Raw genomic sequence first — 20,164 nt, forward strand, 5'->3', positions numbered from 1 at the left:
ATAGAACGATCAATACTAACTGGTAATCAAACATAGCAGCCTCCTCTAAACCTGATAAGTGCCCTGCTGGTGTAGAGCCGGTATTTATGGCTGCTGTCAGTGAAGGGGTTAAACTGATCCACCCGGCACCACACCTCCCCCTCATCCAACCTCTCTTTCCCATAATCAATGAAACCAAATCACATATTTGCGGCAGGATCATTTCATGCACGGAAGAAGGAAAAAAAAGGCGAAAGAAAAAAAGAGAAGGGGACGAATAGCATCGCGGTTCAAATCACTGAGCTGCACTGAGAGGACCATGTGCTCCTCCTCCACCTCCTCCTCCACCCCCTCCTCCTCCAACCGCCTCATTCAGTTGTTAAAAAGGACACCCAACCCCCGTCTCCTAAATCCTGCTCAGGCTTCGGGTGCAGTCATTTCTAGTGCAGAGAAATGTCCCTGGTGACACTGAAGGATGACGCAGGCTCTATCCGTTCTCTCCGTTAAACACCGCCTCCTCCACCAGCAGCACCACCACCAGCAGCACCACCACCTTTATTCCCTCCATTTTTTTTTTACTGTTCCCTCCACCTCCCTTCAATCCACCCCCCTCCCCCCTTTTTCCCCAAGCGGTCTCCCCCTGATTCTCCATCTTCTTGCACACTCTGTTTCTCTCCCTCCCCTCTCCCTCTCTCTCTTCCTCTCTCTCTCTTCCGTGTGTGTCTCCTGCTCCCCGTTTCACACACACATGCTCCCTTTCCTTTACTCCTTCTCCCTATTTCTCTGGCTCTCTCTCTCTCTTGCTCTCACTCTCTCTCTCGCTCTCTCTCTAGCTCTCTCTCTGCTCCGGCACTGCAGTGCTGATTGCGATTGCACGCACACACATACACACACACACACACACACACAGACACACATAGGCAGGCACACACACACACACACACACACACACACACACACACACACACACACACACACACACACACACACACACACACACACACACACACACACACACACAAGCAGGCAGGCAGGCAGGAGTGTAGCTGTGGAGGAAAGACTGCAGCAACGTGCAGCAGCCACTGTCTGATCTGGTTCTGGGGACACGAAGCACAGGGAGCCACGGAGCGGCCGAGCGAGAGAGCGGGAGAGAGGGAGAGCAGTGTTGTGTTATCTCACACAGGCACACGCATGTGTCGTGTGCGTGCGCGAGCGGGCGGGCGTGCATGCATGCGTGACGCGAGTGCACGTGAGCGCGTGTGTGCGCGTGCCTCTCTGCGCCGGTAAGGAGCGATGCATTTCAGGAGCAGATAGCTCATGTTATCCGGCCTCTTCTACCTCTGCATCCCATTCACCCTGCTCCTCCCACCAAAGTCTTCCTCCGCCTCCTCCTCCTCCTGCTGCTGCTGCTGCTGCTACTGCTGCTCTACGGCATCATTAGACAGGACCACAGGCTGACCGGAGACTGGTGAGCACCAGATGGTCCCAGGTTTTGTACCGGCTGAAATGTGTCGGCGGCTAATGCTACGTCTACGCCTTGCCTAACTGTTGGATTTGACTGCTGGCGTCTTCCTTTTTTTTTTTCTTTTTTTTTTTTCTCTCTTTTTTTTTCGAAACCGCGCATTTGAAAAAGGCAGAGGACGATCCCTAAATCCCAGGTGAAACGAGGAATCGCTGGATGCGTCTGTGTGTGCGTGTGTCATCCTTTACTGGTGTTGCCGTTGGCGCAGTTCCCTCTATTTTCCGCGGTTGTTGTTTCCCTTTTCTCTGAGACGGGGCTAGCAGGCACTGCAGCACTAGCACTGCAAGAGCCGTGAACGTGTGGGGCATGAGGACCCAGCGACCACCCAGCGGAAGGGCTTGACTGCTCCCATCGCACCGCTACCACTGCTGCTGTACTTCTGAGGTGCATAGCTTGTGTTTTTTGGGGGGGAGTTTTCTCTCTCTCTCTCACCAGAAGAGGGTGTCTGGTTGGTGGTGGGTGCTGGTAGTGGAAGGGGGGGTAGAGGGTGGGGGCTGGTTGGGTGGGTGGTTGGTGACTGCACAGGTACCCCAGGCCCCTGCAGCACTGAGCCAGAGTGGCTCGGCGTTCTCGTGTAGGTGGGAGGCAGGCAGGACGTCCTGCGAGAGAGAGAGAGAGAGAGGGGAGGGAGAGCGAGGGAAAGAGAGAGAGGGTGAGAGTGGAGAGAACGCGGGGCTGGCTCAGGCACGGGCTCCTGATGGTGGCTATTTTTGTCTCCCCCTCAGCTGAGTGATTGGGGACAGCGGGCGGGAAGAGAAGATGCTTATGGCCCGAGACACGGCGAGGGACGAGGCTCAGAAGCTGCACAGGAAATGGCTGAAGCACCAGGCCTTCATGGCCGAGCTGGCCCGCAACAAGGAATGGCTGGCCAAGATAGAGCAGGTGAGTGGAGTCGAAACCGCGGGGGGCTTCTCCGGGGGGGGGATGGGAGGGGGGGATGGGGGTGTGAAGGGGGGATGGGGGTTTGGGGGGGGTGCTTGAGAGGTCAGAGAACCGGTGTGTCGGAGAGATGGAGGGGTGTTGGTGCTGGCGGTAGTGGAGGTGGGGTAAAGGGGGGGGGGTGAGAGGTTGTGAGGGATCGGGGGTGGTGGGGCTGGTGGCGGCGGGGGATGGGGGAGTTGGGTTTTTTGCTTGTTGGGTGCGGTGGAGGTGGAAAAGGAAAATAGGTGAGAATGGGGGAGAGGAGGGGTGTCATCGCTCTCCGCTGGTTACATCACACGCTTCCCGGGGACATCCAGCATGGCAGGCTCAAGGTTATGACTGTCAGAGCAGCTGTGCTGGGTGTCGACCGGGGCACAGGTGATGAGATGGGACATTTCTTTGATTTCCCTCACACACACACACACACACACACACACACACACACACACACACACACACACACACACACACACACACACACACACACACACACACACACACACACACACACACACACACACACACACACACACGAGGGCTCTGTCAGTACGAGGGGGTGGGGTGCTGGATGGATGTCATTGGATGGTTATGTAGCCACCGTAGAGACGAGATCTCTGTGAGCAGGGAGGGAGTGTTTTTTTTTTTACTAAATCAGCATAAGACATAAGGGTATGCACCACCCGGTGATGATCGTGTAGTTACTGTGATCTTTACCTGATCTGAGGGGAATCCACTTACAAACAAATAATCCTAGATCCATTTTTTGTTCGTCTTCTCCTGTGTACCCATGGTGCATTGCAAACCTGGGAGAGCAAAACGACATCTGTGGAAACCCTGTGCCTTAACTAGGCTGGAGGATTGTGTGTGTGTGTGTTTGAGTGTGTGTGTGTGTGTGGGGGGGGGGGGGTTTCAGATGTAAATGGTTGATGATTAATGATGCTTGATTTCAGTCAATGGCTTGGAACATGTTTCTGATACAGCACAAAACGTATTGCTTCTCTTGTGTGAAAATGATATGCTGACGAGGAGGTAAATGCAAGAATATCCAATTGCATTGTAACCCCGGTGGATGACTCATGCTAGTCATAACAGTAGAGGAGAAAAACAGTGATCGTTTCTATGCATATTTATATTATGTGTGGTTTTAGTCAGGACAAGGCCTAAAACCAAGTTACCGCAACATTTTGTTGTTGATCTGCCCTGCTGGGATGTGTCTCAACTGTGCTGGCTTTCTATCGGTTTTATTCTGTTGGACGCCATCTTGGAATTCACAAACATCATATGTTGAAGCATTTTAACCTAATGATACAAGTATCAGCAACATAACTTTAGGTTAAAATGGTTATATTTTCTGTAACATTTAAGCCCTATATATTTCTTTCAGAGTTTGTCATCATCCATCAATCAGCATCCTCATAAACTATGAAATAGGCCATGTGAATATGGTTTATTGCTAGCATTCAAATGTGAGTATTGGGAAAACAAACAGTGCTGATACATCACACATTTATTGAGGGTATTTACACAAATATTACAGACATTCATGCATTTCCAGTCCTTTCAATGTGTGCCAACAGCTATCAAGTTTGGTTTGTAAATACTTGCTAAATTAAATGTCTTACTATCATAATGTTCTTATTATTTGTTCAATTTAATACGTTGAAAATAATCCACACCTGGCCCTTAAATATGTATTCAGATTAATTAGTAAACTACCAATGCTTCAATGTTCATCATCTGCAGTCGACCATTTCTTGTTTACTGTCTCATAGACTAATTGGTTACATTTCTGATAGCTATTACAGTATTTATAATACTAGTTAGTTGTCTGGCACCCCCAAAAAATAGTCTATTTTTAAGATACATGTATAATTTGTGTGGCATTCATTCTTTGACATGCTGGTCAATCGTCTTGAATACATCCCCCTGTTAAAACAAAGGTTCAGTGGTCCATCTTCCTATTTTGTTATCCATAACAAATTAACGGCGGCGGGGCAACTTAAAGTCTTGCTGGTCCCCAGGTGCCAGTTGAGACAGCGCTTTGTTTAACTGGAGGCCTAATGCCCTTGATTCCCAGTAAACATAAACCCAAATTATGTCTGTCCATGTGCTGCTGTTTATGTTGCTACATTTTTTATAATTTGTTGCTGCATTCTCATCTGGCTTACACAGTAACCCTCCTTCTGATTAGTTAAGGTGACCAAATCACTTCCCATGTGCCAGTAGCCAATCATTTGATGCCCTGTGGACTGGCAGTCGATCTGTAGGTGAATCCAAAAGGTCTTAGTGTCTCGTGTAATGTTTATCGATGCTCTGATACCAATGATCTACTAGGAGTGATAAATTGTGAATATTTTACCAATGATAACCGAATTATGCAACACTATTCCTGCACAGACACATAATCCATCACCCCCTGCATTTATTTTAGTCTAAGTCTAAGGCTAGTTAGTTTGTATAAAATAATAGTTCTATCATCTTTCAGTTTTTTCCCGAAAATAAGATAGCTTGTTATTTCCATTAAATTCCAAAAACGATGTGTTGGTAACCAAACAACATTATGGGAACCATCTTTTTATAGCCTAACGGCTCATAAGATAATTGTGCCACTTGAAGCAATAACATATCTTTTATATATCCTGTAAATATGTGGATATTAGTTTTCCCTCAATGCTAGCGGGTTGTAGAGACAGTGACAGCTGGGTGTGGTAGGATGTGTTAAAATATGACAAATAATTATAAAATCCTGTTTTTAAATATCCTTTTATTTTAAATGTACTATTATATATAAAATTGTCTATAACGTACACATACCATACTTAGAAAGATACTAGAAATATAGAAAGAATGGCCTGCATTCAAACTGAAAATAACATAGGCCTACACATGTGGATACTGATAGGAATCAGATCTCTGCATAACATGCGATGGACACGGTATTGAAACAGAATACTGCTCGGCTTCTGAATCATCAGCGTATTCACGTATAACCTTTAACGCCAGACACCAGACACCTGAAGCCGGATTTGAGTGACACCCTGAGAGCAGGGAGAGAAGATGGCTGCCACAATTAATAACATTGCTACCAGGGAGCTAACGAGCTGAGCGTGGTTATCCAGTGCCCCTGTCTCTCGTGTGTCCTACAGGGACCTAGCTTAGTCTCCATGCTAACGTCCCTTAGCTCTTAGCTGCCTCCCTTGGTCCCTCCCATCCCTCCCCATCTCTCTCTTTGTCGTCACCTGAGACACAGAGAGAGAGAGATCGAGAGAGAGACAGAGAGAGATAGACAGAAAGAGAGAGAGACAGAGAGAGCAAGAGAGAGAGAGAATAGAGAGAGACAGAGAGAGAGAGAGAGAGAGAGAGAGAGAGAGAGAGAGAGAGAGAGAGAGAGAGAGAGAGAGAGAGAGAGAGAGAGAGAGAGAGAGAGAGAGAGAGAGAGAGAGAGAGAACATGACGTTGCGCCCTTCCGTCGGCCATTGGAGAACTATGTGTGCTTTTGGGAGTGTTTGTGCTTCAACCTCTATGGCCACAGTAAGGAGAAGACGCTGTTCTGGTACAGTGGGAGAATCTAGGGTTGACCTTGTGCCAAAGCTAGTGCTCTACAACCGGCTCTGGGAGGGAAATGCCTCTGTAAACACACTGCCATGTCGTGGATCAGTCTGTCTAGCTCAAGGGCTTTGAACCAGATAATGAGCTAATAGGGTTTTATGTTCCCGATCTTATTGACAATGAATGCCCCTCCCCCCTCCCAACCAAATTTATGCGGTAATACTTGATGGATCGATAATGGTCGTTGAAAACTGTGTAGCTACTGTAATGTAGGATTTTCTTTTCGTTGAAACCGGAAGAACTGTTTACTTATCGAGTATCATGTTAACCTCAACAGAGGAAGCATGTTAAACTGCTGAGGGTTGAAATTGATGATATCCAGTTACCCTGTTGACTCTTGCTCTCTTTATTGAGAACACATGATTGTGATAGATAGAATAAGAGAGATATCCTACGCAGCTTATTTAAAGTTGATGGAAAGTTAGATCGTACCAGGTTGCTATTATACATGTAGAACATTTTATTCTTTATATCCATTTTCCTACCTTTCCCCAAGCTTTTTAAAACTTAAACGGACAACCCAGTCATACGTCAGAACCTTTTCAATATGAATGTTGGGAAAGGCCATGCTTTATCGTTCTGTTTTTATTTGTTATGTCTATTTGTAGCTTTGAATATATCAGAGCTTTCTTCTGTGTTTCCTAGTGTCTCCATTGTATTATTTATCAGTTCCACGTGGTCAGGTGAGATCTGAGGAAAAGGGGATGCTTCCGAGCCATTTTCATTCATATATTTAATTTTAGAATGATGACGTATCAATTACACTTTCTTCTATTCAATGGTACTGCTATTGTTCTTCTTCTGTCAGGACATGTCCACCGTGTCTGATTTCTCTGCCTTGCAACGCAAGAGGGATCTCTCATGTTACTAATATGGACCACATTCCCTAGACACATATAAATGCATTTATTTGTATGGTTGGAAATATCCAATAGGATGGATCCCTCTACAGTACACTAAATCAATCCTCATGTAAAATGTGCCATAACCAAAGGTGCTCATAAAGAAATATAATTATTTGTATAACCAATAAAATCTGTTTTATATGGCCGAATTACATGTAGACTTTTAGTGCATTAGAAATGATCAAGGCCAAACCCTTTCCCAGAATTTGTTATGATATCGAAATCGTGTACAATATGCTGAATCATACACACTTAAAATTCCACATTACTGTGTTATGCCACTGCTATGGACCTTTGGTTGAGCCATAGATCGATATGAACTCAGTAAAAATACATAAAATAGAAAACAATTTAATTATGCTTGTACTATGTAGAGGAGTAGGAGTGTCTCACTGTCTCACTGTTCTCTCATTCTTCTTTCAATCTTAACTGTACACAAATATCAATAATCGTTTAAAAAGATCCAAATAAAAGTACCGGTTTGAAAAAGTTTATTACTTGCAGTATAACATTCTGCTATGGTCCACTGATCCGTTTTTTTTTTCATTATGCTTACCCATTGCAATTCTTATTGGGCGTCTGAAGTTGGGCTCATGCAGGTTCTACTGCATGTGGGCTTCTGTAAGAATATCTAAGCATTTTTTTCCTGCATTCATCACTTCATTTGCATAGCAGCTGCATTGGCGATAGCATACTTCTTCCAGCAGCCAATACAATCTGCTGCATACTGTCACTTTTATGCCTGACTCTGGAATGCGTGTTTGTGCCAACATTGTAAAACAAGCCATTTAATGGCACCCGCCCTTTCACTGATCTGTACCGGCGGCTCAAGCGAGCCTGCAGTGTGTTGGCGACACAATGCTACGAGAATAGCACCGTTTCTTCTGGTTGTTGAGGAAATACTGCGCTATGTGCAGGTTATGTCGGATGTATTCTCCTCTTCCTTTTTCAATCCTAACTGAACTGAACCGCCCACAGCAGATACAGCATTTTCTGTGCTATACACCATTTTTTCCGCCCGTTTCTTTACCTTAACTCTTTCCCTCTCCATCGCTTCTATGATTTCCTTTTCCATCGCCCTGTGTGTCAGTAAAGCCTGAAGAGTAGAGAGACAAGAGAGCGAGAGAGGGGGGAGAGAGACAGAGGGACAGAGAGAGTGAGAAAGGGTTGGAAAAGAAATGGAGAAACCTGCGTTTTGCTGGCTCTGCATTATGAGAGAGAGAGAGAGAGCGAGGAGGGAGGGTGTGAGAGAGAGTCTGAGACGAGTAAGCAGTGAGCGAGAGAGAGAGAGAGAGAGCGGGAGAGAGAGAGAGAAAGCGAGAGAGAGAGAGAGAGAGAGAGAGAGAGAGAGAGAGAGGGATGAGAGAGTGAGCGCTAGCAGCAGTAAAGCAGAGAGCCTGTGCCAAGTGGAGGAATGCAGCACAGCAATATGAAAGCCACAGGACAGGTCCAGCTCGCCTGGAAAAATGCAGAAAACAAGGAGAATTTGGGGAGACGGATTCAGTGTAGGAGCAGATATGTTCGGTACATGCAGCATTGTATCCGTAGCACGCAAACACAGCTGAATCACAAGCACACAAGCATTCTCGAAGTCAAGATATTCTCCTGTTATAATAGGCTCTCACGTTACTGTACGATTTAAACCACTAAAGGTATTCACTGACTCCGTGGTTCTCATCCATCATTAAAGCACCATGCACGTTTAAGATTCTCTCCATTAAAATGTGGAACCACTCATGATAAAAGCACCGCCTTTTGCCCAGGTCTGAGACAGGGAGGGTACACTGCTACAGTTCTATTTCAGGGAACTGGACAAGAGCCAGTGAGAGCACATAAACGCAAAAGAAAATGACACATTCTCCTGGTCCACCTCACACCATGGGCAATGCTCCCGTATGAGGCAGCTTGAAATGACCATATGCCATCGAACACGAGGAGGGAGGATTTGGTTCATGCATGATTACGAGTGGATGGTTGTCTTTATCTATGTGTGTGCTGTGTGATAGGGAGTCCAATCCTAATATACTAATATACATTTTGGCTACTATTCTTTTTCATTATCTTCACAATCTGTTAAAAAATTGTGTAACAAAATTATTTTGTTCATGAAATTAGTGGATTTCCCTTGTAGGTAGGTGGGTTTAATGGTAGTTAAAATGGCGGTTGCCCTAGTGTCATTTGAGAAAGATGTCGTCCGAATGGCAACTACTACTCATTATGGTTTGAATGTATTCAGTATGGTCTAAATCTGTGCTGCATTGCTGTGCGGATAGTCCTGCACAGCCACTTGGCAATTCACACACATGGGGGATGTGATTGTAACCAACTGAAGACATGCAGGACAGCTGGGTGCATGGGAAGCCTCGCTTTAAGCTAGACCTGACATTAACCAGTGTACGCGTAGCTACGATAAATAACACTCAACACTGAAACAACTGATGATGTAAGCTCCACTTGAAGGAGGCTACCGATGTAGCAATCCATAATCGAACTGAATCGAACACTGAATCGAACTGCAGCAGAGCACCATGAACCATGAACCATGACATGGTCCAACACATGCCCGTGTGTCCCCAGGAGGGCCAGGACCTGATCCAGGAGAAGCCAGAGCTGCGGCCGGTGGTGCAGCAGAAGCTGGAGGAGATCCGGGAGTGCTGGTCCGACCTGGAGCGGACCACCAAGGCCAAGGCCCGGCAGCTCTTTGAGAACAACAAGCCGGAGCCGGCGGTCAAGAGCTACTCGGACCTGGACAGCCAGCTGTCTCACCTGGAGCGCCAGCCCCCCCAGCTGGAGCAGGCACACCACCTGCCCACCTTCAATGAGCAGCTGCAGAAATTCCAGGTGATCCACTGAGGCCTCAACGGTAGTCTTAACTATAGTCCCACAGCCAGTATATCCCAGTGTGGTACATAGTACCGCAGGAAATCAGAGTTCAACAACATTTTGTATTTGATATCCATGATGCATTCATTTCTTTATACTCTCCCTGTATAAATGTTGCTTATAATGTACCTTCCAAAGGGCCGGTATTAGCGTATCATTTTTTATACGCTAATAATAGGAAGAGACCCCCTTACACAACATTGAAAGTCGATGATATCAAGTATCCGAAACATGTTTTGTATTAAGTCGTTGACCGCCTCCCTTTGTCTTTTCGGCTCACATGACGTTCTTCCCTTTTATTCCTCCTCCGCCTCCTGGCTCAGACCATGGAGTCCCAGATCGGGGACATATACAAGGATGTGAGCGATCTGGGCAGCCTGCAGGGAGTGTGCCTGCCCCAGCGGGTGGCCGGCAACAGGGAAGGCGGAGAGCAGTCAGGCGTGGTGGAGACACGCATCGTCCGGCTCATTGAGCCCCTGAAGGAGAGACGCCGCATCCTGCTGGCGTCCAAGGAGATGCACCAAGTGGCTCAGGACCTGGAGGATGAGATAGTGAGCAGCAGCAGTCCTTCCAATCCCGCCTGCTCCCTACACTTTACTTACTGTTTTCCCCTCTGCATCTTGTCTTCTCTTTGCTATGTCTATCCGCATACCGTAACACCACCCCACGCTATGTCTTGTGTTTGAGGGTAATCAGATCAATCGTGGAAATAGATATACAGTGTGCAACTTGATTTTTCGCGACAAAAACCCAAACCACCTTTTATTTCTTTTTGCAGCTGTGGATTCAAGAGAGGCTTCCCTTGGCGTCCTCTAAGGAGTACGGCAACAACCTGCAAAGTGTACAGCAGCATGTGAAAAAGAACCAGGTGAGACGGCCTTATTGAAACCCCCTCATTTCAACCACCCACTGACACTAACCTTAACCCTTAACGTACACGCAAAACGACATCATCAGACCCACTTACGCTAACCTTATCCCTAACCGCACATGCAAAAATACATAATCAGACCCACTAACAGAAACCTAAACCTAACCGCAGACGCAAAAAATCCTCAGACCCACTAATACTAGCATTAACCCTAACCGCACACGCAAAACATCCTCAGACCCACTAATACTAGCCTTAACCCTAACCGCACACGCAAAACATCCTCAGACCCACTAATACTAGCCTTAACCCTAACCGCGCACGCAAAATGAAATCATCAGACCCACTAACACTAGCCTAACCCTAACCGCACACGCAAAATGAAATCATCAGACCCCACAACATTCACCAAGCGTTCCGTTGAAACGCCTCCCGCCCGCCACTCACTCACGCCTTGATCGTCGTCCTTCCCCAGACCCTCCAGAGGGAGCTGACGGGCCGGTGTGCGCGGGTGGAGGAGGTGCTAGACCGGGCGGGCATCATCGCCTCCCTGCGGACCCCCGAGGTGGACTTTGTGCGCGAGGGGGCGGGGCACGTGAGGCAGCTGTGGGAGGTGCTACGGCTGGAGGCGGAGCGGCGGTCTGTGATGCTGGACGCCGTGCTGCAGGCACAGCAGTACTACAGCGAGGCCGTCAAGGTCGAGTCCTGGCTGTCCGGGCAGAAGCTGCAGGTCGCCAACGAGGAGAAGGGCACCGTAAGGAACCGCCCAGCACACCTGTCAATCAATTCAATCAAACATTCAACATATGTATGGCTCTTGGTGCAACACCGCAGAGCATGGTGGTCAACAGGGTAACTACACCGCAGGAAACATAATCACAATAAAAATCCTTTTAAATATCGATTAAAGTCTGAAACACAAGGGCTATATTGGGGAGTTGGATTTGAAGGATGTACATTATCATACATTATGTACATTGTAAGGTTTTCCGAAAATATCGACAGACTGGGTTGCTCCACCGGCTGTCTGTTCCATTGGTGAGGACCATAGACACCAAACATTGCCTCGGTGGCGGTCTTGGTTCTTCACCCGAGCAACAAGCAGGCCAAGGGCCAGAGGATCTGAAGCATCTAGAAGGAGCTTAAATTAAAAAGCTGTAATCTGACCATCATATTCAGAACAGTTAAACAGTACCAGGTGCTGTGTCGTGGCGTTGCCTGCCACCTGGTTTCGGTCGTAATTGTTAAAGTTGCTGTCTTGGTTTTCAGGATGAGGAGAGCACTCTGCAGCTGCTTAAGGGACACCTGGTCCTGGAGCAGACCGTGGAGACGTATGCAGAGACAGTAGGCATGCTGTCCCAGCAACGCCAACGCCTGCTGGAACTGGGGCACCCAGAGAGGTAATGTGGAATGGACATCCCAGTGATCAGGTGTTGACAGTGCTGCTGTTTTAAGCATCAGTAGGCAGATAGCGGGCCACTCGTGTTTTAAGTGTGGAGACAATTGCAGGGATGCTTTATTTCTTTATCTCTTCCAATCAAATGTCTATTTTGTCACACAAACCCACCACAGAGACGTAAAGGTCTATCAGAGAACCATACAATAGTTGTACTTTGTCCCTATCTTGTAGAGTGAAGAATGTGAAGTCAGACATTATCAATCGAATGCACTTCTAAAGATGCACACTTGACGTGTCCTGTCGCATTCTTCCTCTGCGTCCAAACAGCCAGCAGATCACCAAGCAGCAGTCCCACATAGACCGGCTGTACGTTTCCCTGAAGGACATGGTGGAGCACCGCAAGACCAAGCTGGAGCAGCAGTACTGGATGTACCAGCTCAACAAGGAGGTGGAGGAGCTGGAGAAGTGGATCACCGAGCGAGAGTCGGTGGCCAGCTCCACCGAGCTGGGCCACGACCTGGAGGACGTCACGGTGGGTGTCCGAGAGGACGACGCGGCATTGGTCGCTTAGTAGAATACGTTCTCTCACTTTTGATGTTTGACTATTGAATTATTATAACTAATTAACATAGCACTTATTAAACTATCTGCTGTCAGTCGGCATCTTATAATACATTTTATTCCTTGTACGTTTTTTTCTATTTTTGATTATTTTCCATTTTCATTCATGTATTTTTATCAAGTCCTTTTTTTCTTTACATGAAATAAGAGATATGGTTTGAAGAAGAACAAACTCTTCCGAGTATGTTATTACAGATATTCGACCTACAGCACCAAGGGAAGTCCCCTTGAATGTGTAAATAACACCACAGTAGGATTCAGAAGGCCTCATTTTTCATTTTTTTACTAAATACAATAAGAATAGTCGCTAAGCGCAGAACGTGGCCATTTATTTGGGTTCAGGTCCTTCAGGAGAAGTTCACCAAGTTCTCCATGGAGACGGACAGCGTGGGCCAGCAGCGGATGGAGCAGGTGAACAAGATGGTGAACGAGATGATCGACCTGGGCCACACCGACGCCGCCACCATCGCCGAGTGGAAGGACGGGCTGAACGAGTCCTGGGCTGACCTGCTGGAGCTGATGGAGACGCGCAGGCAGATGCTGATCGCGTCCCATCAGTTGCACAAGTTCTTCACAGACTGCAAAGAGGTACTAGGAAGTAGCGTCCCATCCACCCTGTCGAAGCCACCAGATTCTCCTGTCCATAGAGACCAACCCTGGTCATAATCCCGGACAGGATATTCTAGATAGAGTCTAGGGGTAGGGACCAGACGAAAGGTTCTGGGTTTGGAGCCCTAAAGACCCCAGCCTACCTGTAAATTATCATTGATAAAGATATCTCACTCCCACATGCACCCGATGACCTTCCTTATATTTATGATCGATGTCTCGATTCACTTTGCCTACCAGCATTTGCTAGTAATGCCAATAATCATTTTTAAATAGAATCATATCCATGGATTTTTCTGTAGAAATGTCTTTAACATGGTTGCTAAATAGTGTAGTAAATATGTTAGACCAAAGGGGGTTCAGTTACTCCTTATCCGTTGGTCCGGTTAGAGGTATCCCGTCTAGGCCGTCGTGTCCTGCTTCTATTTATAAAAGCGATGATGATGACGATGATGATAAAGATTTGCATGATCATGCCATCCTGTGCCCCAGGTCTTGGCTCAGATCGCGGGGAAGATGAGGCAGCTGCCAGAGGTGAGGGCGTGCCAGGCCAGCATCGCCAACCCAGCCACCCTGCAGAGGCTCATGCACTCCTTCGAGCACGCCCTTCAACTGCTCGTCGCGCAGGTGTGCACTCAGGCTCGCAGTTCAATGTCGATTCCCTAGCCAGTAAAGGCAAGGAGATAACGTATGGAGGTGTACATTAGACCTCATCACGCTCAATTATTTTGCCTTGACATCCTTGAAATCCAAATTAAAAGATTTTAAATCCCGCTAAGGAAATGAGTCTTCCCGGACTTATTTTGAGATATTCCCGATCACACTGGTTTTCACAAGCTTATCTTATAGCTCGAACTGAGCCTAAATCATCTCCTTCCCCTCTCGCTGCAGGTAAGGCAGCTTCAGGAGAACGCTGCCCAGCTGAGAACCATCTATGCTGGGGAGAAGGCGGAGGCCATCATGGTGAAAGAGATGGAGGTGATGGAGGCGTGGAGGCAGCTGCTGACCTCCTGCGAGGCCAGCCGGGTCCAGGTGACCTCGGTGACGGACAAGGTGCAGTTCTTCTCGGTGGTGCGCGAGAACCTCATGTGGATGGAAGGCATCATGGGCCAGATCCGATGGGATGAACCCAGGTATGCCTTCACGCCACAGCAAAGCTCCATTTCCTTTCTTCGGTTGTAGTAATTGGTTAAAAGGGAGGAATTGAGCCCTTTATTTAAATATTTACTTAGTGTACAAAATCTGACCATATTATACAATCACCCTTTACTATTGTGTGTTCCTCCAAGTTAATGTAAAGGTTCAGCCAATGAACCCTTTCTTTTTTCAAATATCTTTGTTTTTTAACATAGCAGTCAACAGAACAGTAATGGACTCCTTAACGTCAAAGAATGACCCATTCAATTACCCAAGAGTCCAGCTGGCATTAGCCATGTAGCATGTTTTTGTTGCTGTTTCTAGATTAGTATTGCATGTTCTGCCACAGGGATGTGTCAATGCTGGAGCTGATGATGAAACAACACCAAGAGCTGAAAGCCAAGATGGACAACCGCAGTAAAACCATACAGCAGTGTGCCGACCTGGGGAAGATCCTATTGGCTGCTGGTAATCCTGCAGCTGAGGAGGTCAGTCGGGCAGAGTTTAACACCTGATTTAGAACCCGGTTGAAATACATTTGTTGATATTCTTCTGCAAGAAATCCGACTCCGTACGCTGGTGCCTGAAGGGTGATTAGGTATAAAAATAAAAGCACTAGCGTTACAATCACAGATCAATAGTGTACATACAATAAAAGCTCACACGGTTTATTCCTGGCTGGCTGTATTGTAGCCATCAAGTGCTATGACCATGAGTGCCATGATCTATATCTCCCCGGCAGATAAAAGAGAAGCTTGACAGTCTCCTGGCCAAGCAGAAGGATCTGGTTGAGAAATGGGAGAAACACCAGGAAAGACTTCTACGCAGTGAGTAACACTAAAGATCACTCACTAAAGATAAACAGTGAATGCTCTTTGAGTATACATTCAAGGGATTTAAAAGACACAGCCTCTCACCTACGCAAATGACTGCGAACGCAATGAGTGTTTGAACCATAATATCGACATCCAATATTCTAATATCAAACACCAGACAGCTATTCATATAGTACCATCTACGGTCACATGTTTGTGATGGGACGTTTGTGTGCGATGTCTCTTACAGAGCAGGAGATGTTCAAGTTTGCCCAGGAGACAGTGAAGGCGGAGGCCTGGCTGACGGCCAAGGAGCCGCTCATCTCCGCCAAAGCTCCGGAAGGAGGAGAGACCCAGGCCCTAACAGACGAAGTTGAGCAGCTCATTCTCCGCCATGAGGCTTTCCGCAAGGCTGCCGTAACCTGGAAAGAACGCTTCAGCTCGCTACGCCAGCTTTCCGCAGTAAGCTTGACTGTAGATTGACAGTCTATCATGTGCTGGAATCATTTAGCACAGCTATTGGAAATAGAAAAGGGAATAGGAAGAAAAGCAACACCTGACCTTGGGGTGTCCTGTTAGCTTAGCAGGCAAGGGTGCATGCTGTGCGCTAGCACCATCGTGGGCTTGAATTTGTTTTGTGACCTTTGTTACATGCTGCGCACCCTTGTTTGCGGTTTCCCATTTGCACTGGCACTTGCTCCATTGTATGCTATCTAATGAAGCAGGCATTACATCTGTGTGGGATTATACATATTGTTTTTAATCTAGCACTGCACATTTCTTTTGTACATAATTTCCCTCACCTTCTACTGGGTTCATGCCCTGTTATTGTTTTCCTCAAACACCATTTAGGCAGAGAAGAAAAAAGAAGAGGAGCAAAAGACCACTCCGCTGTCTAGCCGACGGATGTTCCCCCTGTCTTGTCTGACGTCCAGCCTCCCGTCCTCCAGTGCGGCCTCCTCTTACCTTAGGCAGACAGTCCAAGCCCACATTGAGCCCAAGCCCATGCAGAGCAATCTAGAGCTGGCTGCCACGTCTGCATCCCAGAGACTGGCCACGGCGATGGCCAGCTACTCCCCGGTCCTGAATGGATCCAACTACCATGGAATGGATCAGCAATGTGGCAGGAAGCCGGAGGGTTCTTCTTACCTCGGCATGAACCACCTGGCGGCAGCTGGGGTCGGAGATAGCCCCGGCTACTCAGGGTTGAACCCCCAAAGTGTTGGAGGAGAGAGCTCTGGTTACCTGGGAGTAAACCATCAAACTGGAGGAGGTGCCGAGGGTTCGGGCTACCTTGGACTCAATGCTGTGTCTGTAGGCAGCTCAGGCTCCCTCATGCACAACTACCAAGGCAGTGGCGGGTTTGAGGGTTCTAGTCACATAGTTCCAAAACATAGCAGCGGCAGTCTAGGAAGGGAGTCAAGCTATCTACCACAGCAGCAAAACATGGGCAGTTCTGGGTATCTTGCACAACAGCAGAATATGGGAAGTTCTGGCTATTTGGCACAACAGCATAATTTAGGTAGTTCTGGCTATTTGGCACAACAGCCAAATCTAGGTAGTTCAGGATATCTGGCACCGCAGCAAAATGTAGGCAGTTCGGGATATCTGGCACAGCAAAATATGGGAAGTTCTGGATATCTGGCACAGCAACAGCCTAATCTAGGTAGTTCAGGATATCTGGCGCAGCAGCAGCAGCAGCAGCAGCAGCAGCAGCAGCAGCAAAATGTAGGTAGTACGGGATATCTGGCACAGCAAAATATGGGAAGTGGAGTTCTCATGGCGCAAAATTATCAAAGTAGTGCAGGAATGGGCAGTTCGGGTTATCTAGCACAAAATCATTATGGCAGCGGGAGCCTGGGCAGCTCTGCATTCCTGGCTCAGAGTGGCGGTATCATGGACCCTAAAATGGCGTATGCATGGCAGCACCTTAAGGCAGACTTGCAGCCCAGGATCAATCACATCCACAAGGCAGTGAACCCCCTGCTGGAGGCCAGCAGAATGCAGAGGGAACAGTACGGGGACATCCCCATGGCGGATATGTGTCCAGAGTCTGGACTGGATCTCCTCCACGGCAGGCTACAGCGGGACCCCCGCGGCAGCCGCTCCGACCCCCAGATGGACCACCTGAGGAGGGAAAGGGAGTACAAGCTGGGAAGGCAGACATCCAGCGAGCAAGAGATCCAGGCCCGGCTTAATGAGCTGCCCATGATCGTCCGGCAGGAGCGCTACCGGAGGCGCGTGGAGAGGCAGTCCTCCAGCGAACAGGAAGGGAATGGCAAGCCGCGGCTTCAGAGGCAGGACTCCAGCGACTTGGAGGGCTCAGTGAAGGACGGCTCAGTGAAGGGCGACGACAAGCGCTCAGGGTGAGTGGTGGGCCAGCTAGCATTGTCTGTGGCAGGAAGGTTCAACTGCTCACAAGTTTATCCTAAAAGGGGGCATTTTTGGCACTGGCCAAAATGACCCCATTACCTGATGTTGTACTGATGTATTGTGAGTAACTTGTCTCCGTGGATGCTACAGGGAGAAAAGGGCAACTATGGCTGAGATCGTGGAGCAGGTGCAAGAGAGAGAGGCAGCAGAGGTGAGTCATACTGTGACAACCAACGACACCTCTTCTCTTTTGGGGGAGGACCTAAGTGACACACTCGTCTCCTCTCCTAACCCCTCAGGCCCGGGGAGAAAACTACAGACCCGGTAGCAGCCTCTCTGCGCCTGTGACTCGCTTCGACGGGCGACCTCGTGCTCGAGACCGCCCCAAGCCAAGGAGGAGGCCCCGTCCGAAGGAACCTGAGGAGTCCAGGCGGTCCCGCTCAGCCCCGGCAACCGGTGCCCCGACGACGCCCCAGCCGCCCTCACACACTGCCCACAATGAGGGCTTCCTCTACCGCAAGACGGCCACCGCCTCTGACCTGGAAGCCCAACAGAGGAGCCCCAACAGGTATGGCCAGGGCTTCTCAATCTGTGGGTCATTGAACGAGTCGTATAAAAACTTCTTGTTTGATATATTTTTATTCATCTATCTTAATATTGTATAATAAATCCTGATTCAATCACGGAATCTTGAAAATAAAATGATGTTTTACAATAGACAATCAACTAATTATTCTATTACTTTCCCCAAGGTTACTTGCTTTTCTCCTGAGTAATGCTTTTTAAATTTGTTTGATTTCTTCTTTACAGCAAGTCCTGGATGAACGTGTACTGCGTGTTGATCGATGGAAAACTTACCTTTTATAAGGACGGGAGGTATCGCACCACAACGTACAACAGCGAGGCGCCTATTGACCTCTCCAACTGTTCATTTGACCCCACCATTGGCTACAAGAAGAAGAAGAATGTCTTTGTCCTCCAGTAAGAAAACGATCAAGCTTTTCTATCAATATTATTCACAAATTTTGAATTGACATAGGCAGATTGTTACGAGTTATAAGGCTAAGACAAATTGTTAAATTGTTACATTCAAGAATGAAGAATCCAAATGATCTGAAAATTTCCCCCTTTGTTACCCTGCAACAGAATCGATGATACAACCAACTTCGTATTCCATGCAAAAGATGAGGTAAGAAAATAGAACTGTCGGAACATGCGAATGTAGTAACAGCCTCCTACTAGAAAGTAGTCATGCCTCATGAACATGACCCACTTAGAAGAAGTAGACAAGGTGCCGGTAAAAAGGCGAAAAGGGGTTCCTTCTCTAATTAATTACAGGCCCAAGTTTGACCTATTCAGTGAAATCCTTGCAAACCGCTAAATCTATTCCCATCTCATGGTCTCACCCCCCCCCCCGCTAGGAGGACATGAAAACCTGGACAGCGAACATCACCACCAGCTTGGAGGAGCACGAGCAGATGGCCGGGTGGGACAAGCCGGGGACGTCCTGCACGGACCCTGACCGCTCGGAGCGCAAGGAGAAGTCGGAGGGTGACGCGGACGCGCGATCCGAGCGCTCCGAGTTTGTGGAGGGCGAGGACAGGTCAGAGAAGGAGAGATCGGAGAAGGGCGAGGGCTCGGAGAAGCTGGACACTTCGGAGATCGCCGACAAAGCGGAAGGGGGCGCGGGGGGATCCAGCACGTCCGGCAAGAGCAAATGAGTGGAGCGACGTTCCCAATTCCCTTTTTTTAACTTTACACCCCCCAATGACAGCAAGAGGGCGAATGCTAGAGATGGATCGGGCGGGGTGAGAGGGGAGGAGAATGGGGAATGGGTGTTGGAAGAGGGTTGTTGCTGCGAGGGGGTGTGGTCCTTTTGTTTTTGTTTTTTCCCCCTTTCCACAGCACCGGAACACACTGAGGTCCTCAGACTGACTATTGTTACTGTGAAAGACTGGCCTTTCCAGTTTCTCCCAGTCAAAGCAGGCAGTACATCCTTGCTTGCCTGGTGTCCTCTGCCGGTGGATCTACTAAGAGTTCCCTTGTGGCGACTAAGTCACTTTCTCGTTACATCATTGACCCTGAATCTCTTGGGACTGGTTTCACCGCATCCCCCTGTATGTATCTTTGACTGATAATGTAACGCTTTGTCCACCTAGACAACCTGAGAAGCAGCGAATGAAATGTCTCACGGTGTTAAAAAGAAAAAAAACCTTTTTTTTTTCAAGCAATATACTTTTTTTGGTTATTTCTTCTCTTTCATTAGAGAAAGAAAGGGGGAAACGGAAGAAGAAAAAAAAAGAAAATGTTGCAAATATGAACTGATGATTCGTCACATCCACCTATTCCAGGCATCTCTGCACCTTAAACACTCACCACATCTGTATACTAATCCCTCTCTGACATTTAACCCCATCACATGGCAATCTTTGAATATGTTAATGTATTGGAATGCTGGGATTTCCCAACCTGAGTTTAAAAAGTGTTAACTGAAATTTCAGAAAATTTCACCAGTGACTT

General features: G+C 47.7%; 1 protein-coding gene across 1 annotated transcript; it reads left to right on the top strand.

The window, feature by feature from the left end:
- The first annotated feature begins 1,796 nt into the window (after positions 1-1,796).
- Positions 1,797-19,365, top strand: sptbn4a (spectrin, beta, non-erythrocytic 4a). The gene is made up of 20 exons (XM_056594834.1): positions 1,797-1,885; positions 2,227-2,383; positions 9,514-9,777; positions 10,143-10,370; positions 10,598-10,687; positions 11,166-11,444; positions 11,960-12,090; positions 12,417-12,621; positions 13,053-13,298; positions 13,812-13,946; positions 14,211-14,494; positions 14,806-14,944; positions 15,199-15,283; positions 15,522-15,733; positions 16,124-17,637; positions 17,795-17,855; positions 17,944-18,212; positions 18,455-18,625; positions 18,791-18,833; positions 19,066-19,365. Exons 2-20 carry the CDS (start codon positions 2,261-2,263, stop codon positions 19,363-19,365), a joined length of 4,779 nt encoding a protein of 1,592 aa, XP_056450809.1. The 5' UTR covers positions 1,797-1,885; positions 2,227-2,260.
- Positions 19,366-20,164: the final 799 nt, after the last annotated feature.

This window comes from Gadus chalcogrammus, chromosome 7 (assembly GCF_026213295.1).
Source record: "Gadus chalcogrammus isolate NIFS_2021 chromosome 7, NIFS_Gcha_1.0, whole genome shotgun sequence".
Taxonomy (NCBI): Eukaryota; Metazoa; Chordata; class Actinopteri; order Gadiformes; family Gadidae; genus Gadus; species Gadus chalcogrammus.